The sequence below is a fragment of the Indicator indicator genome, chromosome 2 (assembly GCF_027791375.1).
Source record: "Indicator indicator isolate 239-I01 chromosome 2, UM_Iind_1.1, whole genome shotgun sequence".
NCBI classification, from domain to species: Eukaryota; Metazoa; Chordata; class Aves; order Piciformes; family Indicatoridae; genus Indicator; species Indicator indicator.
The window spans coordinates 62,435,272-62,459,018 of NC_072011.1; the positions used below are offsets into that span (position 1 = coordinate 62,435,272).

At 45.1% G+C, this 23,747-nt stretch overlaps 1 protein-coding gene across 1 annotated transcript in view; it reads right to left on the reverse strand.

The window, feature by feature from the left end:
* FSHR (follicle stimulating hormone receptor) overlaps positions 1 to 23,747 on the reverse strand; it is a 98,379-nt gene that overhangs the window by 5,733 nt on the left and 68,899 nt on the right. The window contains exons 5-9 of the mRNA XM_054395296.1: positions 16,394 to 16,465; positions 12,235 to 12,312; positions 7,639 to 7,707; positions 7,454 to 7,528; positions 1,075 to 1,260 (exon numbers count right to left, since the gene is read on the reverse strand). Coding sequence (XP_054251271.1) covers positions 1,075 to 1,260; positions 7,454 to 7,528; positions 7,639 to 7,707; positions 12,235 to 12,312; positions 16,394 to 16,465 — 480 coding nt within the window. The remainder of the gene's footprint in view (positions 1 to 1,074; positions 1,261 to 7,453; positions 7,529 to 7,638; positions 7,708 to 12,234; positions 12,313 to 16,393; positions 16,466 to 23,747) is intronic.

The window sequence follows — 23,747 nt, forward strand, 5'->3', positions numbered from 1 at the left end:
TTGTAGTCCTCCTGAGTGCTGTGCCCCTTCTTCCAATGACCATAGGCTCTCCTTTTCTCCATAACCAGCAACCAAACCTTTCCATTCACCCAGGCCCCTTCTCTGCTGACTCCTTTTTGGGCGCATGGGGACAGCCAGTTCTATGCCTTTAAGAGTTCCCTCTTGAGCAGTATCCAGCCCCTCAGGACTGCCTCCCAAGGGACTCTGCCCACCAGTGTTGAACCAGGCAGAAGCCTGCCTGATGGAAGTCCCAGGTGGCAGTTCCACTGACCCCTCTCTTTACTTCTCTGGAAGCTGAGAACTCTGTCATTTCATGGTCCTGTGACCAAGATAGCCCCCAACCATTACATCTCCCACAAGTCCCTCTCCGTTCACAAACAGCAGGTCCAGCAAGGTACCTCCCCTAGTTGGCTCTGTCACCACCTGTATCAGGAAGTTTTCCTCTACACACTCTAGGAACCTCCAGAACTGCTCCCTCTCTGCTTTATTTCCAGGAGACATTGGGGAAGTTGAAATCCCCTGCAAGAACAGGGACCAGCAATTGTGAGACTTCTGCCAGATGCCTAAATAATATTTTAGCTGTCTTTTCAGCCTGGTTGGGTGGTCTAGAACAGACTCCCACCAGGATATCTGCTTTATTTGCCTTCCCTCTGATTCTTACCCATAAAAACTCTATCCTCAGCATTCTCAGCCTCAATACAATGCAAACAATCCCTGACATACAGGGCCACGCCATCACCTCTCTATCCTTGCCTATCCCTTCTGAACACTTTATAGCCATCTGCAGCATGGCTCCAGGCTGATCAAGGAGAGGAGGTTGCAGTGAAAGATGGATCTGTGACAGGTGAGGACTAGAACACAGCTGGCAAAATGTATTACCCCCCAGTGACACATTTACTGGAGAAGCAGTTCACTGTGTAGCATGCATCAGCCTGTATGTGTATTTTTTTCTATCCATTTACTCACCTGCACTGAAAAGAACCTTTTTCATGCAGATTTTGGAGGAAGTTTATCTAATTCACTATTCAACTACTGAGAGGCAACAAAAAGAAAAAAACAAATGTACTCACTTACTTTTGTCTTTTCCAGTTTGCAAACGCACAGCAGTGGCTGGGATAGGTGAGGTTGGCCTCAATCAAAGATCTAAATTTGCTTAAATCAGGAAGCTTTTTTAAATTGGATGTAGACCTTGCTCTTAGCTTCTTGATGAGTTCTAATCCATGACTTGGCAGGAAACTGATTCTTGTCCTTGAAATATCCCTTTAGGAAAACATATGAAAATCTCAGTGCAAAGCAAATTTGCTTCTGGTCCATAGTGGGTATGTGGTTTAGACTGTCCTAGCTAGAGCAGGGATTGAAAAGAGATCTGCTGGAAATCTACACTGAAAGGATCCAGGGATAAATTAGGTTTTTCTCCAGGAAACCTGAACTATTATAGCCATAGGAAACAACAATCAAATTATGTTAGCCTGGGCTGAGATAAAAGAAAAAAAATAACTCCCTGGTAGCAGGGACATAAACCTTTGATACTGGGCTTAGTAAATATCCAGTCAATGCAACTATCAGAGTGCTGTTAAAGGACAAAAAAATGTTGATGAAAACACAACAGAGGTTTGCTACATGGGTGTCACATTATGGCAAAGCTGCTATGGAGATAGTAAACACAAAGAAAGAAGCAGTAAACACAAAAAAAGAAGCTCAGATAGAGATACAGACATGAGGAGAGGTTGGAGATATCAGGGTTTGGTACTCATTAGGAAGGAAAAGAGGTTCAAAAGAAACAGGAGTGACATGGGTTAAACTGTAAGGGACAAAAAATAACATTCCCAGAGGTTTAAAAAACAAAGGGAGCACAGAACAAAGTGGAGAAAGGGGCAAGATTACAGGAGGTTAGGAGAGATGTATTTCTGTGGAAGACAATTACTGTGTGGGACAGGCTATCAAAGGCAGTGACGGAAGCAGCAGCTACGACTGTATTAAGGAGAGAATTAGTGGGGCTTTTAAAAGGAACCACATTATGCAGGCACTAAATCTTCACTTGTGCCATACAGATGGGGAAAAAGAAGAAGGACCCCAGGTGTTCCATCTCCAAGATAAAAGGTACTTGGGAACCCATCCCCATGATTCCAGAGTATAGCAGCTGGAGCAAAACATCCCTACATTTGCCTCGTGAAGGCACAAACTGTCCCACTCAGCTCATGACTGCACTTTCTCCTCAAAACGACACTAAAAATGAACTGAACAAAAATCCCCCTGCCCTCCCTTAGCCCCTGTGTTTGCATGGCCTGAAACAGCTCCAGGATGCAGTGGCTGCTGAGGTGGCTCTGCTCTCTGTAGAATCATACAATTCTCCGACACAAGAAAGACTTTTTCTCTAATCATAGAATCACAGAAGCACAGAATGGCTTAGGTTGGAAGGGACCTCAGAGATCATCTACTCCAACCTGTCCACACTGTGCCCACAGCTGAGCCTTTGCTCCCAGGCTCTCAGGGAATGCACCACCTTTCACAACTGGACCTTTAGCTGTGGCAGCAGAGGGACAAACATGGATCCCCCTCTGCCACTCTGACCTAGGGCCATTGCTCCTACTGCAAAGGCAAGACAGACTTGGTGGAGCCAGAAATGCTTTGAATCTGTGCAGGTCGAGTTAAGAGAAGCCACACTATGGTCTTGATGTTGTTCTGGGCTTGACCTGCTTCTCATAGGTGATAAAAGCTAAATTTTTGGCTACCATTTTCTCATGCAGCCACTTGAAGAGATAGTTGGGTGGCAACAACCAACCTCGATTGTTTCATGGACTACTGCCCTCAGTACCTTCCTAATGGCAAGTGTCACCTAAAAGATCTGCTTGTGACTCCAGAACTAAACAGCAGTTTTCTTCCTAAATCCATAGACAGAATCATTAGGAGCCTGTGAAACTTCACAAGGGCTCATAACTCTGAACAAGACCACGCAAAATCTTTTCTTTGCCTTGTTAGTGAAAAATCTTTGCCAAGTCCAAACCGTAATTATTTTGGGTGGAAATAACAAGTAAATATGAATGGCACTCACTCTTTACATCTTTGTAAACATGAATGACGTCACCACTTAGTGTCCTCCTCTCCAAGCTAAAGAGCCTCAGCTCCCTCACTCACTCCTCATAAGGAAGATGTTCCACTCCTTTCATCATTTTTGTGGATTTGCACTGGACTCTCTCAGGCAGTTCCCTGAGTCCCTTCTTGAACTGAGGGGCCGGAACTGGACACAATATTCCAGATGCAGCCTCAGCAGGGCAGAACAGAGGGGAAGGAGAACCTCTCTCAACCTACTAACCACAGCCCTTCTAATCCACCCCAGAATGGCATTAGCCTCCTTGGCCACAAGAACACATTGCCAAGCAGTTGATAGACTAAGCCCCTGAACAGCAAACACAGGCATCGTGCAGCTTGTTAAGTAACTTACTCTGCTGAGACACCACATGCTGACCTCGGTGCAGAGGTTCTTTGGGATGCTGCTCTCTAGATAGTGCCTTGATAAATTAATTAAGCATGAGGAACAAGATAATAAGGTGGCAGGAGGAAGTCAAACCAAAAAGCATTAGCGAGTGGAATACAGGAATAATGCTAGTCGTCAGCCTTGACAGCAGTCAGTGCAGGAACAGCACAATGAATCTGACTCTAATCCAATCACTTTGCTTTCCCACTGGGAGTCTGCTGGATTAGCAAAAACCCTGACCAGCTGATGAGGTGTGAAAGGCAGAGACAGAAATAACAAGAAATGGCTGGTGGAGCAGAAATCAGAGACTCATCACAGACCCATTTCCTCTGTGCTCGTCACCGAATGGTAGGGGTTGGAAGGGACCTCTGGAGATCATTTAGCCCAACACCTTTGCTAATACAGGGTCACTTAGATCAGGTTGCACAGAAAGATGCTCACTGCAGGGGAGTTGGACTAGATGACCTTTGGAGGTCCCTGCCAGCAGAAACCATTCTATAGTTTTATGATTCTATGTCCAGGAGAATTTGGAAAGTGTCCAGAGAAGGAGACACCACAACCTCACTGGGCAGCCTGGTCCAGTGCTCTGTCACCCTTAAAGAAAAGAAATTTCTTCTTAACTTCAAGTCAAAAGTGATCTCTGGCTGTGCTTGAGGGACTCAGCTGTTGAGCTAGGGATCTACTGGAGCACTCCTGAACTTGTTGATGACAAAAGAGGGTTGACTCATTGGCGGATCCTGAGGCAGTAGAAGCCAGCAAGGAAATCAAGGAGAGCTCTGGTAAATGGTTGAGGCCCCATCCCTGGAGACCTTCAAGATCAATCTCAATGTGTCCCTGGGCAGCCTGATCTAGTTGAAGGTGTCCCTGCTGAGTGCAGGGGATGTTGGACAAGGTGACCTTTGAGGGTCCCTTCTAACCCAATGCAATCTGTGAATCTGTAAAGACAGATTGCAAGAATAGGATCGGCCGCAGCCATACCTTGTCCTCCATCTGAAGCAGAATGCAGCCAGAGGATTCCCAAGGACTTCAGTAAAAGTTGGTGCAAGCCACTACAGCTCTGGGAGCACCAGAAGATGATGAAATGAAACAATATGACTGAAAATTGAAGCTGTGAAGCTCCAAGTTGGAAACACAGTGCATTCCTCTATAGAAGAAATATGCATAGTTGTGGCAGGAATTAGCTATTTGATTTACTTGCCTGCTGTCAGTGCTGAAATCCTTTAATTCAAAATTTGATGTCTTTCCAAAAAACGACATTCTAGTTCAGCCAAGAGCTGCAAGCCTGAGAGAGAGGATTTGATTCATGAAATTGTGCAGCCTGTACAAGGGCTGAGATCAGTGCTTTCTGCTATTCCTGTTTGTGTTTGGTTCTCTTTCACATTATTTTAAAATCATAGAATGCACAATTCTGAAATAGAAGTTGGTGTTAATTGCATCAAAAGAAGTGTAGCCAGCAGGTCGAGGGAGGTGATTCTCCCCTCTGGTGAGACCCCACTGGCAGTACTGTGTCCAGTTCTGGAGCCCCTATTACAAGAAAGATCTGGACCTTCTGGAATGTATCCAAGTGAAGGACCATGAGGATGATCAGAGGGCTGGAGTTCCTCTGCTATGGAGACAGAGTGAGAGTGTTGGGGTTGTTCAGTCTGGAGAAGAAAAGGCTCTGAGGAGACCTTCTTGTGGCCTTCCAGTATCTGAAGGGGGCCTACAAGAAAGCTGGGGAGGGACTTTTCAGGATGTCAGGTAGTGATAGGACTAGGGGGAATAGAGCAAAACCAGAATTGGGTAGATTCAGATTGGATGTTAGGAAGAAGTTCTTCACCATGAGGGTGTTGAGACACTGGAACAGATTGCCCAGGGAGGTGGTAGAAGCCTCATCCCTGGAGGTTTTTGCAGCCAGGCTGGATGTGGCTCTCAGCAAACTAGTGTGAGGTGTCCCTGTCCATGGCAGAGGGGTTGGAACTGGATGATTTTTGAGGTCACATCCCTGACAATTCTATGATTCTATGACTGTAGCACACTGGTTCCTGAAAATCAAGAGTTAAAACATTCTGATACTGATTCTACTTAAACATTGAAGTCTGCACTGCAGATTTGTCCCAGCAAAGACATGATTGTGGGTCAGTCATCTACAACAGTGAAAGGCCATTCCTGGTCCACACTACAATGATGGATGAGGATTCATGACCTGAGGATATAAAGGTGATTTCCCACCCATGGAACAGTATCTGTATCTTGGTAATGGGACAGAAATCTACTTACACAAATAACTTGGTGTTAGAAATGGAACTATCAAATGAACCTGAACTACAGCCAAATCAATTTGATAAGCCTCCAGTATATGGTTGTAGCAGATACAGTTTGCAAAAAAAAAGAAAAAAAATTGCATTTACTTCTTGCTACAGGAAACTAAACTTTTCCAACCAAGCCTCTATGATATTACTGGTGAAAAGATGCTCCACTGGCAGTCTCTCCCCCAAAAAGTAAGGCTCTGAGGGAATAATGGAAGGAGAGCAGAAGGCAGTAACCTGTACCTTAGCTCTTTACATCATAGGTGCATTGACCATCACAAAAGGCCTTCAGAAGAGCTCTCACCTGAACTCAAGGTTAAGCAGACATTTTTCTCTCTCTTTTTTTGAGATTTCTAGCCACCCTAACCTCTCCCAACAGCTCCAATAACCTCTTTTTCACTCTTTGTAGGTGACCCCTAGACCTATCTGGACAGACATGATAGATGGGAGGAGAGAAATGCTCTGATGCACTTGTTACACAAAAAAAGACTCCCATGTGCTTATTGCAGCCTTTATGTCTTGTGGCTGGTGCTCAGAAACACAAACAGATGTGCACACTCACAGGCATTTTCAGATCCCATGGTAAATTGTGGCTTGATGTAAGAGTGACTGAGAATCCTGAGCATCCTGCTGCTGAATTCTCTACTGCTGAGATCTTGCTTTCCAGCTTGTCAGCCACCAAAGGCATCCTGCTGTAACAGTGTGAGATGTATTTCATGCCTATCTCTGTAGGGGATGGGACATCCCAGTGCCTGTCCCTGTAGGGTAGGGGTTAAGCCTTACAATCCAGGGGGGTTGTGGAGTCTTCCTCTCCGGAGATATTAAAAAACCTGCTTGGATATATTCCTGTGTGACCTGCCCTAGGTGATCCTGCTCTGGCAGGGGGCTTGGACTAGATGATCTTTCAAGGTCCCTTCCAACCCCTAACATTCTGTGATTCAGAGATGCAGAGGCAGGTCTTCAGTGGTTAGCAATTCAGATTTAAGCACTGAGGACCCACTCACTCATTCTTGATTCTGCTTAAACAGCAACAAAAAAATCCCCTCGCAGCATTTTACTCTGGAGAAAAAGAAAAATCAAACAAAACAAAGCAGAAGTATTCTCTTCCAGTGCTTCATCAGCTTGGGAGAGGAATCTGAACCTAAATCCCTAGATCCAAATACTGCTCTCTTCCAGAGCATCATCAGTTGGGGAGAGGAATTTGAACCTAAATCCCTGGATCCAAATACTGTTCTAGAGCTTCATCATCTGGGCAGGGGACTCTGAACCTAAATCCCTAGATCCAGATACTGCTCTCTTCCAGTGCTTCGTCACCTGGGGAGAGGAATCTGAACTGAAATTCCTAGATCCAAATACTGCTCTCTTCCAGTGCTTCATCACCTGGGGAGAGGAATCTGAACCGAAATTCCTAGATCCAAATACTACTCTCTTCCAGTGTTTCATCAGCTGGGGAGAGGAATCTGAAAGCTAAATCCCTGGATCCAAATACTACTGAAAAACTTGAGGACAAAGTGAAAACATGGATCTAGACTGAAAATTCAGTTATGGCTTCTGGGGTTTTGTTTTGTTTTGTTTTCTGCTTGATTCAGAACTCCAAGATTTTGAGTGAGATGTTGAAATCCCTATGTTCTTCTCTGTTCTTTTCAAGGGAGGTAATAATGAGGAAAAAAATGATCTGGATATTACTTACAAAACAACAGGCCCGTTGGCTCCATGGAAGACCTCATTTGGTAATTTTTCTAGGTTATGATTATCGCTTAAGTTTCTGAAAAACACAATAATATTTATGCTAAGGCAATCTGAGATTAAGAAACACCCCAAGTTCTTCCCTCCTAGTGATTTATTTCCAGAAGAGCAAGCAACAAAAATAGTTACAGCTCATCCAGGTAGGTTCCATTGAAGGCATGGTTCTCAATTTCCCGAATCCCATTTTTATTCAGCCACCTGCAATAGAGAGAGAGAAAAAAATATATATAAATAAAAATGATTGTGTTCTTATCCCTGCTTCATAACTAATATATTTCTAATTAAAATCTTGGAAAGGGATCTCATACATATAAAATTAATAAATGGTGGAATTTCTAGGAGTATTAGCTGCTAAGGTCCCGATTGTTGGGAGGGAAGCTTTGGAAAGTACAAACATGAACAGGGCAGATGATTGCTGGAGTAGGTTTCTGAAGCAAAGGCAGAGCTGATGAAGAATCTGGTGGTGCTCACAGCTGCCCTGGGAAGGTTGCAGTGGGGTGAGTGGAGGCTCTTTCAGATTAATCCCAGGAGTGATGGACATCTGGATCTTTCCTTCTGGCACTGTGGGTGCCACTTAGCTTTACTTTTGTTTTGTAAGGTGCTTTTGAAACACCAGGCCATGGCTTAAGTTTTGCCATTTATTAGTAAAAAAGACCTTCTGTGGTGGTCTGACCTCCTCAGCTGGGCAGGTGGGGGAGGAAGGCTGAGCGTCGCTGAGCTGTGCGGGAGGACAGGAGATGGGCGGTGACGATGCCCAGCTGCCCGGGAAGCAGTTGATTCCTCCTCTGTCTGCTGCCTTTACAAATTACACTCCCAGTCTCCTCTGCTGCCCCAGTCCCACCTCCCCAGGCTCCGTCCTCCCCAAGAGGAGATAAGTAGTGAGCCTGAGAATTGCAGCTCCCAGGGCTTCCTGCCAGATTATTACCGTAGTGCATTAACTAATTAACATTTCGCGTCCTTCCTTCTCTTCCCTTCATGCTCCTAAACATTTACATTTGGGTCAGTCCTATTTGTCATCTTTATGGTGCAATCTCTCACCCTGCTTTACAAATGTCACTTGGCAGCTCACCTCCTTTCCAACAGCTGATGACAGCTCTGATTGATGGCAAAAACCCGTCCTGATTTAATTAAACTGTCAGCAAACCTGGAGGTTTTGTTTCTAACTCATGCTGAAAGCTGAGCATGCAAGTGACCCTCTTATCTAAGGTCTGAGGTGGTGAGCTAAGGTCAGCAGGAAAATCAGGTATGGGCCTGGCTGAAAGGATTACCCTTCTGACCATGACAGGCAGATGTGCATAGCTCTGTGTCCATAATGTCTGTCAGGTTGGATCAGGAGACCTGTCACTGTCCCCTTCACTTGCAAGCACTATTAGACATGAGTGAGCAGGCAGAGAGGAGAGACATGTCTCTGCTTGGAGCATTTAAAACATTTATGATATTACATTGATCTTATCCTTTCACTGCTGCCAGCCTGATAGATATGCTTTTAATCACAGTATTAGCACTTACTGCCTTCTCTCACTGAACATGATGCTAATGCAATGAGATACTAAGGTTGTAAAATCAGAGTCACAGTTGCCAAACTCTACAGTCCTGTCACCTGGCTGATTGCATTCAAGCAGCAAAAAGGGAAAAAAAACCCAAAACCCAAAAAAACTTACTTAAATCCCAGTACCTCATTGTACTCTATATAGACAAACTTCTGTTGAGACTAATTCTTCCTTCGCTTCAACCAGTGTCCTTGTGACTCCACCAACTCTTTCTGTTAGTGACAATGGAGGCAGGAATCCAGAGTTTGGATAAATGGGCTTTTCATGCAGGCATGGAATGGTTTGGGTAGGAGGGGACCTTACTGATCACATAGCTGCATCCCACCCCTGTCATGGCCAGGGACACCTCCTACTAGACCAGGTTGCTGAAGGCCCCATGCCACCTGGCTTCATGCCTGTGGCAGTACTTTTAAGGTGCACCTTAAAATTCATCCAGTGCAGGAGTCCACTGCCCCTGAGGCACTATTTACACCTCATTTCAGGGCAGGAAAGTTCTATCTTGGGCTCCAAGTGGGCTCTAAATGGCATGCAGACCTGGAAGCAAGGTGAATCTCTTCTGTTGCATTTGGGGTATCATAACTTGCATATCATAGAATGGTCTGAGTTGGAAGTGTGTCGGTGTGAGCTGAAATTCCCCGCCCCCCCCACCAACAATAACCAGGCTAGCCCAGTCTGGAAGCAAATGAAAAGCTGTATTTACAAGCAGAGTCTAAAATCTACGATGAAATGCAATGAATATGTACAAATACACAAAATTCACAACATTTACAAATATATACAATCAACAGAAAAGCACAACCGATCTCCCTTTGCTTCCCCTCAAGGGGACCCTCCCAAAGGGGCCTCTCTCTCTCCCAGGAGCTTCCCCCCCAGACCCCCCTGGACAGAGAAGCAGAGTTAGTTAAGCAGAAAGTTGTTAACTTAGCTGCCAAGGTCAGTACGTGTTATCTTCAGCCAGAAGAGAAGAAGAAACAGCAGCCAGACAGCCCAGCAACTGCCCCCACTGCCGAACGCAGAATGTGCAGAGTGCCTACTTTGTTTTGGGTAATAGTTCTTAAACATTTCTATCTATCCAATGGAAGTGTTTAGAACAATCGTCATTTTGCTTTCTTACACCCAGTAGTGACTTATTTACATTCTTTCACTTTCTCTGTTCTGAACTTTGCAAGGAAAAATTAAAAAGACAGTTTCAAACCATCACAGAAGGGATCTCCAAAGGTCATCCAGTCCAACCCCCCTGCAGTGAGCAGGGACATCCTCCAACTAGATCAGGTTGCTTAGAGCCTTGTTGAGCCTGACCTTGAGTATGTCCAAGGATGGGGCCTCAACTACCTCCCTGGGCGACCTGTTGCAGTGTTCCACCACCCTCATGGTGCAGAACTTGTTCCTAACATCCAATCTAAATCTGCTCTTCCTTTGTTTCAAACTATTGCCCCTCATCCTATCACTGTAGGCCTTTGGAAACAGTCCCTTTGCAGCCTTCTTGTAACCCCATCAGGTACTGGAAGATTGCTATGAGGTCTTGCCAGAGCCCCCTCTTCTCCACGCTGAACAACCCCAGCTCCCTCAGCCTGTCCTTGCTGGAGAGGTGCTCAAGCCTCCTGATCATCTCTGTGGCTGTCCCCTGGACCCTCTCCATCATATTTTCCTTGTTTGAGAAATCTCTTTGTGTTTGTTTAAAATTTCAGAGACTCTGACACAGACAAAGATTGTGCATGCCTGGTGGGGAAAAAGAAGAGCTCATAGTCATGTAACTTGTTGCTGGCTTCTCTTCAAATATTGGTGGTTCAACCTTGCTCCAACCCAAATCAAGGTGAGCCCTACCAGTCAGGCAACTCTTGCTTGTCTACTTCAGGCTATGTAGTAAATTGCACACACACAGTGGGAACTTTTTGCAGGCCAGCCACTGGCTAGGTGAAATGAAAGCACCTTGTTAGCAAGCAAGCAGTTTTGATCACACACAGAATCACACAGAATTATTGAGGCTGGAGAAAACCTCTGAGATCATCAAGTCCAGTCTATGAGCTAACACCACCACATCAGCTAAACCATGTCACCAAGTGCCACATCCAAGCTTTTCTTAAAGACATCATCCTTAAAGGGATGGTGACTCCACCACCTCCCTGGGCAGTCCATCCTAGTGCCTAATCAGCCTTTCTGTGAGGAACTGCTTCCTAATATCCAACCTAAACCTCCCCTGGCACACCATGCCCTCTTGTCCTGTCACTGGTTGCCTGGGAGAAGAGCCTGACCCCCACCTGACTACAACTTCCTTTTAGGTAGTTGTAGAGAGTGATGAGATCCCCTCTAAGTCTCCTCTTCTCCATATCCCTCAGCCTTTCCACATATGCTCTCCAGCCCCCTCAGCAGTCTGGTTGCTCTCCTCTGGACCTGCTCCAGCACCTCAAGATCCTTCCTGCAGTGAGAGGCCCAGAGCTGCACACAGTATTCGAGGTGAGGCCTCACCAGTGCCAGTACAGGAGCAGAATTCCATCCCTAGTCCTGCTGGCCACACTATTCCTGATACAAGCCAAGATGCCATTGGCCTACCATGCCACCTGGGCACACTGCTGGCTCATGTTCAGATATATCAACAGGAAGAAAAACCTAAGGAGGCAGATAGTTCCATAAAATACATAAGTGTTCAAGTCAAATGTAGAGTCATCTCCCCATGCGGCTTGAAATTGCATTCTGAAGCAGTGTGTGTGTGTGTGTGTGTGTGCATTAACACTGTGTACAAACACACCACATTCCCACTGCAGCTGCATCTATTTTGCCTGAGTAATAAACATCTCTGAATGATGTGGCTGGCTGTAAATATTTATGAACCATGCCATCCCTTTGAACACAATTTGTATCACATGGGATTGTTGTGGTGAGTGGAATGTGTTTAACCTTGCCATCAGTAATTACTAAATTTGCTCTATCCTGTGCTTCTGAAATAAAGAGCAGGACTAGAACACAATAGGAAAAAAAAAAAAACAACCTGCAAACATTAATTTTTCATGACAGGGAAACAGAATGCAGAGATTTCAGAGATAAGGAAGAAGTCTAAACCCACAAACTGGATTTGGAAGCTTGAATGGTGTCATTCCCCTCGTTTCCTTGACCCTATTCTGGTAAAGAAATGAGCTAAGAAGGAGAAGAAGGAATGAATTTGCTCAGTCTTACTTACAGAATCACACTTTCAGAACTCAGGCCCACGAAGGAATTTCTTTCAATGGTACATATGTTGATATTGTCTTGAATATCTCTGAAAATTAAAACATAATAGAAAATAGACTTTTTGTTGTTTTGTTTTGGTACTTCTGTGAGCTTTTCAATAAAACATACTACTTCAAACATCATATTTTCCCTCACATTATCATAAAATTACAGAATGGTTTGGGGTGGAAGGGACCTTAAAGTTGCAGGCCCTCTGCCATGGGCAGAGACACCTTCCACTAGCCCAGGTTGCTCAAAGCCTCATCCAACCTGGCCTTTAACACCTCCAGGGATGAGGTGTCCACAACCTCCCTGGACAACTTGTTCCAGTGTCTCACCACCCTCACTGTGAAGAACTTTTTCCTAATATCCAGTCCAATTTTTCTTCCTTAACCAATATTTTCCCCTAATATTCAGTCTGCTGAAGTATCATAGGTAATGACTTGTGCTTTAGAGACATTCTGTTTGCAAAACACAAAGGCAAAGAAGGCTGGAGTGAAACTCTTTGAACACCTTCCACCTCCCCTCCCTACTTTCCTCCCAAATAGGCTGAAGCCCTGAAAACATAACAAAGCTGGAGCTAGATGAAATAGTTCCTCCAGCAAACACACTACTCAGAACATGAGTGCAGGCCACCCTTTCTAGCAGCCTCCCATCAAGGCGAGGCAAAGCTGTTAGCCCTTTCTGGCCTGATTCAGCAGGGTACCCCACCAGCCTATGAAGCAGTCCCTGCTGATGGCAAAAGGGTTGCTTACAAGCTTTTGTGGTAGTTGCAGGCTGTGCCTAGGGAATTTTCCACAAATTTCGAGCAGAAAAGTAGTAGAATGTGAATAACTTACCATTGGATGTAAAAAGGAAAACAATGATAAGGTCTAAATAATGCCATTGCTCTGAAAGCTAACATAAAGCTAGTTGTGTAAACTAACTCTTGCTCTTTTCAGCTTCTAGATGTTTGCTTCTGACCTTGGCTGCATTTCTTTGTTGTGCCTAAGTACTAACAGCCTACTCTCTGCTCTTCTCACTCTCTCTTTTACCTTGTCTAGTGTGGGGAAAGGGAGCAGGGAAGGGGAAGTTGTTGGTAACCCCCTGGTTTTGTCCAGGGAGGTTCTGGTGTTGTTCATAAATTGTAACTACATATAAAATCTTGTGTATTTTGTACATAATCATTGCATTCCATATTTCTAGATTTTAGTGTGTTTGTAAATACAGCTTCATTTGCTTTCAAACTGAGCTGCTCTATCAGTTTTACTTTGGGGGCTGGGGGGAGGGAATTTCAACCCACCACAGCTTTGTATGTGCTTAAGAACTACAGACTTGGGAGCCCTGTCAGTGCAGATTGTTGCACTGACAAGCAGGCATTTCAAAACCTTTTAGAAGTTTTGACTGGTGCAAGGGAAGGGCTGGCTGACAGACATTCTGTTGCTTTCTCAAAATAGATCTCCAAGATCTTAAGTAGCACTACTCATCATTTAGACTGGGGATATGGTTGTTTTCCTGCTGTTTCTGTTGGAAAGCACAGAAGAAAATTAATTATATCCTCAAAGCCTGAAGTTTAAGTGCAGCTCCAGAATTACCTCATGCTGACAATTCAGTGTGGCCACAGCTCTGCACTTTGTGACACACAGAGGACTCGTTCTATGAACCGAGGTCAGCAGAGGTAGGAATAGGGAAAGTGCATGGCAGCCATACAAGTGAAGTGTATCCCTTTAGTAAAGCTCTACACAAGCCCTTTGTAAACCTCACTGACCCATCAGGACCTATTTTAGAGGCTTAAATATGGCCACGGCTGAAGCCAATGGGAATTTTCTTAATGACCTCAGTGGAGCCAGGATTTGAGCCAAGGGTTAGTTTGGCACTCGAGCGCTATCAAGGCCTAGGATATTAGGAGGAAGAAGCTCTTTGTAGTGAGGGTGGTGAAATACTGAAACAGGTTGCCCAGAGGTGTGGTGGAGGCCCCATCCCTGGAAATGTTCAAGGTCAAACTTGATGAGGCACTGAGCAAGCTGATCTAGTTAATGATCATAGAATTACAGAATTGTCAGGGTTAGAAGGGTCCCCAAAGATTATCTACTTCCAACCCTCCTGCCATGGACAGGGACACCCTCTGCTACATCAGGTTGCTCAGAGCCACATCCAGCCTGGCCTTCAAAACCTCCAGGGATGAGGCTTCCACCACCTCCCTGGGCAACCTGTTCCAGTGTCACAGGATCCTCATGGTGAAGAACTTCTTCCTGATGTCTAATCTAAATTCCCCTCCTCTAGCTTGGAGCCATTCCCCCAGGTCCTATCACTACCTGACACCCTAAAAAGTCCCTCCCCAGCTTTCTTGTAGGCCCCCGTTCAATTCCGGAAGGCCACAATAAGGTCTCCTTAGAGCCTTCTCTTTTCCAAACTGAACCCCAACTCTCTCAGCCTGTCCTCATAGGAGAGGAGCTCCAGCCCTCTGGTCATCCTCGTGGTCCTTCTCTGATGTCCCTACTCACTGCAAGGAGAGTGGACAAGATGACCTCTGAGGGTCCCTTCCACCCCAATGCATTCTATGGTTCCATTTATTCTTACAGGAAAGTGAGGAGGGTCACCTGAAAAAAAAAAAAAAAAAAAACAAAAACAAACCAAAAACAAAACCAAAAAACCTCTTGCTCAACAGCACACAATAATTCAGGTCTGGTTGAGCCTGATGATCACCAGAAAAAAACCCCAACTTAGACAATTGCAGGATTAATGCTTCTTCAGCTTGAAGTCTTCTAATCAAAGATTTAAACTCTAAGAATTTTGCCTGTGCACTAGCAATATATCTTGTTCAAAGGAAGAGAAGAAACAGTTGCTTATTCCCTGGGTTTTGTGCTTGAAGTTATACTAAGAACTAACTGCAAAATTTATGTTAAGATCTTTTGCAGTAAGAAGAAAAAAACCACCACAAACATAAAAATCAAGTTTTTTCCTGATATCTGTTTTTTTGAAGGGAAAAAAAGAAAAAAGGTGTTTTTAGAGGAAAACATTGTACAATCCCCTCCCCACTGGAGGGGCCACAAGAATTTTCCATAGAAAATAATATTTCCTTGTCTGCACAATTTTACAGCAAGTGAAAAACAATGAGCACAGTAGAGTTATTTCCCTGATGTTTATCCCTTTTTCTCTCTCTCTGTGACATGGCCACCTCGACAAAGAAAACACTTTTGAGGTCAGCAGCTCTCCATGCAGGCTGGAGAACTGTCACCAGGTGGCAACAAATTTCCACTGTCACCAGCCTGGTTTGGATTTCAAGGGGTGAAAATGCAGTAAAAGTCCTCTGGGCCATCCAGGCATACATACACAGCATGGCTGAAGCAATAGTGGTCATAGAATCATAGAATCATCAGGGTGGGAAGGGACCCCAAGGATCATCCAGTTCCAACCCCCCTGCCATGGGCAGGGACACCTCACACTAGAGCAGGTTGCTCACAGCCACATCCAGCCTGGCTGCAAAAACCTCAGGGATGAGGCTTCCACCACCTCCCTGGGCAACCTGTTCCAGTGTCTCACCACCCTCATGGGGAAGAATTTCTTCCTAACATCCAATCTGAATCTACCCATTTCTAGTTTTGCTCCATTCCCTCTAGTCCTATCACTACATGACACATTAAAAAGTCCTTCCCCAGCTTTCCTGTAGCCCCCTTCAGGTACTGGAAGGCCACAATAAGGTCCCTTTGGAGCCTTCTCTTCTCCAGACTGAACAGCCCCAACTCTCTCACTCTGTCTCCATAGCAGAGGAGCTCCAGCCCTCTGATCATCCTTGTGGTCCTTCTCTGGACATGTTACAGCACGTCCAAATCCTTCCTGTAACAGGGGCTCCAGAACTGGACACAGTGGGGACTCCAGGTGGGGCGTCACCAGAGTAGAGCAGAGGGGGAGAATCACCTCCCTCAACCTGCTGGCTGCACTCCTCTTGATGCAGCCTAGGAAGCTATAATGCTTCATAGAAGGCAGATCTAGAGAGAACTGGAACCTTTTGGGCCATATTACCATCAATGCCTACACAAATACAACCCAAAATGCTTCTGTGAGGGAATTATGTCTCAAAAGGTTTGGATGGATCAGGAGAACATTCAAAGGGAGCTTTAAAGAAGTAACAAGCAGACAGTAATACTTACAGTAAAACCTTCTGGAAAGAGTGCACCTTATGGAGGACAGGTAAAAAACGAAGGCCAGTGTTTGATATTAGCCTAAGGGAGAAAAGAGATAAGATTATCACAGTATCACAGTACATTAGAGGTTGGAAGGGACCTCCAGAAATTGAGTCCAACCCCCCCTGCCAAAGCAGGATCACCCAGGGCAATCTGCACAGGAATGCATCCAGGTGGGTTTTGAATGTGTCCAGAGGAGGAGATTCCACAACCTCTCTGGGCAGCCTGTTCCAGTGCCCCATCACCCTCACTGTGAAGAAGTTTCTTCTCATGTTGAGCTGAAATCTTCTATGTTCAAGCTTGTACTTGCTGTTCTTTGTCTTATCACCAAAAAGAGATTGCCCCCCTGCACAACACCCACTCCTCAGATATTTATGGATATTGATCAGATCCCCTCTCAGTCTTCTCTTCTAAACAGCCCCAGGGCTCTCAGTCTCTCTTCCCAGGGCAGATGCTGAAGTCCCCTACTCATCCTCATGGCTCTCCATTGGATTCTCTCCAGCAGGTCTCTGTCTCTCTTGAACTGGGGAGCCCAAAACTGGACACAGGATTGCAGGTGTGGTCTCACCAGGGCAAAGTAGAGGGGGAGAAGAACCTCCCTAGACCTGCTGGACACACTTTTCTTGATGCATCCCAGGATACCATTATTGACTGTGAAGGACAACCCTGTACCCACAGCCAGGAAGGAAACATGATGACAGTTATCCACAGAGAGCTACCATGTCCAGTTTAAGCAGATTTTATCATCCAGAGCAGTAGCAAGGACAAGACAAACATGATACTGACATGCAACAGGAGATGGCTGGAAGGAGAACTGTGAGCAGGAGGAAGGAGGAGCTGGACCAGGCTAGGCTTTGACCAGCTGGCAGTTTTTCCCAGCCACCAAAAAAAAAATCTGATTTTGACTCTACCAAACAAAGAGAAAAATCTACATTAAAAGGTTAGTTTTATCATGTGAGATGGTAGAGAAGGTAACCTTTAACTGAGACTATTAATTCCTTAAGGAACATAGTAGTATATGGAAGGTATTTTTTATCCTGACACATAAACAGAACAATATTACTTCATTTTTGGATGTGGGGTTTGCTTTGTTTGCAGATTTATTTCTAATAGTTGAATGAACAGGCTGGGGAATGATGAGATTGAGAGCAGCCCTGCAGAAAAGCACTTGGGGGTGCTGGTGGGTGAGAAGCTGGACAGGAGCCAGCAATGGGCACTTGCAGCCCAGAAGGGCAATGGCAGCCTGGGCTGCATCAAAAGCAGCCTGGCCAGCAGGTCGAGAGAGGGAATTCTGTCACTCTGCTCAGCTTTGTGAGACCTCACCTGGAGTACTGTGTCCAGCCTCCAATAGAAGAGAGACATGGACCTGCTGGTGGCAGTCCAGAGGAGGGCTACAAAGAGGATTAGAGGCTGGAGCACCTCTGCTATGAAGACAGGCTGAGAGACTTGGGGCTGTTCAGCCTGGAGAAGAGAAGGATCCAGGGAGACTTTAGAGCTACATTTCGATACATGAAGGGGACCTACAGTAATGCTGGGGAGGGACTGTTTAGAAGGGCCTGTGGTGATAGGATGAAGGGCAACGGTTTGGAACTGGAGCAGGGCAGATTTAGGTTGGCCATCAAGAGGAAGTTCTGCACAACGTGAGTGGTGAAATACTGGAACAGGTTGCCCAGGGATGTGGTTGAAGCCCCATCCCTGGGACATTCAAGATCAGTCTTGATGTGGCCCTGGGTAGCCTGACCTAGCTGGAGGTGTTCCTGCTGATTGCAGAGGAGTTGGACAAAATGACCTTTGAGGGCCCCTTCCAAACCAGCACAATCTGTGAATCTGTGAAAAGCACTGGAAGAAAGTAACACATCCATTTGATGCTTGTTATGAACCTGGATTATTTCATGAGAGTTGCAACCTTTCCAATTTCATAACCTAAACTGGAACTGAACACCTCCATGTGACAGCAAAATCCTCCACTTGGGCCCTCAGGGTGACACATAGGTCCATGAAGCTGTCCTTCCCTTGCATAAGTATTGCTGTGAGCTCTCTGAGTTGGACATCCTCAGATATTGAAGAGCCAAATTCTTATCTTGCTTTTAGTACATTACTTTTTGATATTAAGATATGCAGGGGGAAAAAATAGAATTAAAGAAGTGTAATGAATATAAAAAGAGCCTGTTTGGGAAAGTTGCTGAAATGTCACCACTGTTTCTACTCAGGAGTCAAAGTGGTGTGACATTGCATTGACTTAAAAATAACAGCTGTCAGTTGTGGCCAAGGAACCTCTCTGAAAATGCCTGTGAAAAACTGTTGCACATGGTTAAATAGAAAGCATGAGTAATGAGGAGGTGGATTTCACAAGGCCGTTGTGATTTACAGTATGTCTGCACTCACACTTTGTAAAATCACTTAGCTGAAAAAATGAGGAGCACTAGAAGAACCTGAAACTTCCCTCTTACAGCATTTTTAAAAGATACTCTCTAAATTACTGGAGATCTACAAGGTTTCAGTTGCAGCCTGCCTTTAACTTTAAATGAGTCAAATGCTAAGAATTCTCTGTAAGAACCTTGTTAAATACAAATTATGACTTGTGGTTCCCTTAGTAGGTAAATGAAGAAGCAAACTGCTGCCAAGTAGTGTATGGCTATTGTAGGTCAGAGGAGAAGACAGAAAAAGCTTCCCTTTCTCCAGTACATTCCCTAGAAAATCTCAGTCTCCACATTGCAGGAATGACAGATGATGGAACTGGAACATCTGCTAGCCAAACACTGGGGACAATGGCAGCTTACTCCCAACATTTCAAAATGCCACACTGGTTAGCAGCCTTTCACCATGCATGCTTCTGGGAACTCCTTGAAAGAGTCCAGCACAGCCACAAAGATGCTGAAGGGAGTGGAACATCTCCCTGCTGAGGAAAGGCTGAGGGAGCTGGGGCTCTTTAGCTTGGAGCAGAGGAGCCTGAGGGGTGACCTCATTCATGTTGATAAAGATGTGCAGGGCAGTGTCAGGCCCTGCTCAGGGATGTCTAATGATAGACCAAGGGACAATGGGTGCATGCTGGAGCAGAGGAGGTTCCATAGGAACAGAAGGAAAAACTTTTTCACTGTGAGGGTGCCAGAGCCCTGGAGCAGGCTCCCCAGAGAGGTTGTGGAGTCTCCTTCTTTAGAGACCTTCAAAAGCCTCCTAGATGTGTTCCTGTGTGATCCACCCTAGGTTATCCTGCTCTGTCAGGGGGTTTGGACTAGATGATCTTTTGAGGTCCCTTCCAACGCCTGACATTCTGTGATTCTGAGATGGGGAACAAAACACATTCCAAGCCTTGAGTGATGCCACATTCCTGATCTTTCCACTAACCACAAAGCCTTTGGGGCTCAATTTGTACTGGTGTCAACTGAGCAGCATGAGATGAACAGGAAAGCAATGCTGACAAATCATCCTATACTGAAATACACCTACAGGTGGCAGAAAGCACTGATTGCACAGAGGTGCAGAGCAGTGATTAGGAGAGGATGTTCTTTTAATTAATTGCAGGAAAAGAACTTAAAAAAATAGATTTAGGTAGGCTACAGCCCAGATCTTCCCTCCTCTTTTATTCAACAAGCAAATCTCCAGAGGCTCTTAAGTGGATAATCTTGTTAAAATGTAGATAATCCAATTTATGGAATATCTTTCCTGCAGGACAGTTTTGTCAATATATTTACCATAGAACACATACATCCTTAGTAGCCTCACTCGAAACAAGTGTCCCCTTTAATTTGTGCTACTACTGAGTTCCCCCTTGCCATGCATAAACAGCTCAGTAAGAACCTGGTGTTTTTCAGATGGCTGATGGCTGCTTTCCAAAGCAGGAATTGTCTTTCTGAAAAGGCTTACTGCAGTCAGCACTTGAGAAAACACAGCACCATCAGCAGCAGGGGAAAAGAAATCTTTCAGAAATGAATTCCTGGAAGGTTCTGGTTGCTCATCTCCAGATATAGCAACATGGCTACTGGCTTTTATGGCAAAGAAAGTAATAGGAGCTACAAAACTTGAAACACACTTTGCCTGATTAATTTAATATAGGTGTTGGCTAAATTGCAAACCCCAGGTAAGCAAAGATAAATACAGCATCAGTCAGGAGACAATTTTTGTGTCCCTTATTCATTTTAAACTAGAGCAGGGTAGATTTAGATGGAACATTAGGAAGAGGTTGTTCACTGTGAGGATGGTGAGACACTGGAAGAGGTTGCCCAGAGAAGTTGAGGATGTCTCATTCCTGGGAGTGTTTAAGAGCAGGACGGATGAGGCTTTGAGCAACCTGGTCTAGTGGGAGGTGTCCCTGCCCATGGCATGAAGGGTTGGGTGATCTTTAAAATCCCTTCCAGCTCAAGCCATTCTGTGATTCTTATGCTGAGTACTTCATACTTGACATGAGCTTGACTCCAACAAGATCTGGATTTAGACTGGATCTTAGGAAGAAGCTCTTCAGTATGAGGGTGCTGAGACTCTGGAACATGTTGCCCACAGTGGTTGTGGATGCCTCCTCCCTGGGAGTGTTTAAGGCCAGATTGGATGAAGCCTCAGGCAACCAAGTCTAGTTGAGAGGCATCCCTGCTCATGGTGGGGAGTTCGAAGTATATGATCTCTGAGGTCCCTTCCAACCCAGGCCCTTCTCTGATTCTATGGTTCTATGATTCCTTTGACCCCTGTGTCCCATCCATGCAGACTAACCCACGACACCCACTTCTGGGGCAAGGTCTTTAACTGCTATGCAAAAGGAAGGAGTGAAGCTTCACTTCTTTTTTAGTGAAGAACCAATTCCATGCAAAGGGTCAGCAACTCTGGGGACTTCACTGCTTCCACAGCAAATTCAAGTCTGGATGCTGGATTTAGGAAGCATGCCAAGTATGTGTACAGAATCATAGAATCATAGAATTATCAGGGTTGGAAGGGACCCCAAGGATCATCTTGTTCCAACCCCCCTGCCATGGGCAGGACACCTCACACTACATCAGGTTGCTCACAGCCACATCCAGCCTGGCCTTCAAAACCTCCAGGGATGAGGCTTCTACCACCTCCCTGGGCAACCTGTGCCAGTGTCTCACCAGCCTCATGGTGATGAATTTCTTCCTAACATCCAATCTGAATCTACCCATTTCTAGTTTTGCTCCATTCCCCCTAGTCCAATTACTACCTGACACCCTAAAAAGTCCCTCCCCAGCTTTCTTGTAGGCCTCCTTCAGGTACTGGAAGGCCACAATAAGGTCCTTCACAAAAGAAGATCAGACACATAAAGCATCTGCAAAACTTTAATGTGAGCTCTGCTGTCCCCAATTCAAACTATCTTGCAGGTGAAACTCATGCTTTTGTGACCTACATTTCACCTCATCTCCAACTATCCAGCTGATAGCTGATCTGAGTGCTTCTTTCACATCTTTCTATTTTAAACTGAGATTGCTTAATACAGCACATCGACACATCCACTGTAAAAAAAAAGAAAAAAATCCCACCAACAACCAAAGGACAGAGATTACACTTGAGAGCTAATTCTGGAGAGAAAATAGGTTTGAAAAGCCGTCATTACATTATTAAACAGACAATGCCACAGCCCTCCCTAATGAGAGCCAGATAAATAATCTTGTACCCATGAAAAGGTCAATATGTTACCATTTTGAAGCAGTCTGTCTCGTTGGCATATATCCAAGAAGGCCAATTAAAAATTCTCTCTACTGCTTCTGAAGGACTGGTGAGGAAGTTAAGGTTGTGAACTTTTGTTTTTTTTTTTTTTCTAGAAGGTTTAAGAGTATTTCAGCACTGCATTTTTAAAGCTTTTTTGTTTCCTCCTCCACATTTTGGCCATACTAATAATGACAATGCAGGGGACAAAGAGATGGGGGTGGGGGGTGGGGAAGTGGGAAATGTATTTGTAGCCCAGTTGACAGAGATAAAAGCATCTTAATGTTCAACAGCTAGTGGCTGTAACGAGCCTGTGAATCTGATGAGAGATCTGACAAGGCTAGCCAGAGCTTCTTGTCTGCTCATAAATAAGACTTAGTGGCTGTACAACTATTTGTGAAGAATCACAGAGGAAGCCTTGCAAGCAATGTGTTGCAGAGGTCATCAAACTGATGGGTGCTGGTGCCTGGGCTCAGTCTCAGGCATTAACACTGACTAATTTTTCTCTTTTTATTTTTTTTTTAAATGAAAACTGCCAGCAAATATATTTTTCCTTTTATTTTCTTTTTCCTGAGAGATTTTCTGAACTGTGTTTTAACACTTCTGTCACAGCCACAGCATTGTTGTGAGGAATCAGACCACACATCTCATACCTTGCCAGACTGCCACCATGACTGGAAACTTCAGAACTGCAACAAGCCAGGCAATGGGCAGGTACTGAGTCCCTCTGCTTTGCTGTGCTGGTTGCTGCTATACAGATATATGGGGGTGCCTGTGTCAGATGTCCTGGGTCTCTTTAGCTTGGAGCAGAGGAGCCTGAGGGGTGACCTCATTCATGTTTATAAAGATGTGAAGGGCAGTGTCAGGAGGATGGAGCCAGGCTCTGCTCAGTGTTGTCCAGTGATAGGACAAGGGGCAATGGGTGCAAGCTGGAGCAGAGGAGGTGCCATGGGAACAGAAGGAGAAACTTTTTCACTGTTTTTCAATCATATGGAATTCCATCTCTACATGAGGAAAAGGTGAGGGTGCCAGAGCTCTGGAGCAGGCTGCCCAGAGAGGTTGTGGAGTCTCCTTCTCTGGACACATTCAAAACCTGCCTAGAGCTGTTCCTGTGTGACCTGTCCTAGGGGATCCTGCTCTGGCAGGGGCATTGGATTGGATGATCTTTAGAGGTCCCTTCCAACCTCTAACATTCTGTGATTCTGACTGGTAGGTCAGAGCAGAAAGGGCTTAGAGATCTACAGCAGAAGGTTGGGCCAAGCACCTCTCCAAATATATGCCTCTGTCTCCAGCTGTGCTGCTTCAACCTGGACTGTTGGGAAGCTGTCATAGACTCCAGCTGGGGAGGAGATACACCACATGGGTAACAAGAGTATGTCCCATGGTTGTGATCTATAAATATTTGTTAGTTTGCCTTCATGGCCTTCAAATTCACATCATTTATCAAAGGGCTGTTGATAGCATTTTTACCCACACAGAGTGTTGGCCCTTTTCTGAATTATTTAAAACTCTCACCCCAAATGTTTGCAACCTTCTTTTACTTCTCTATTGGGTGAAATGCTTAAAAAAAACCCAAAACTGAACCCACACCAAAACCCTCAGAAAATGAGCACAAAACCTATTGAACCTCATCAGCATCTCCTCTTCTGTTTTCACTGACTGACCCTTCTTCAGA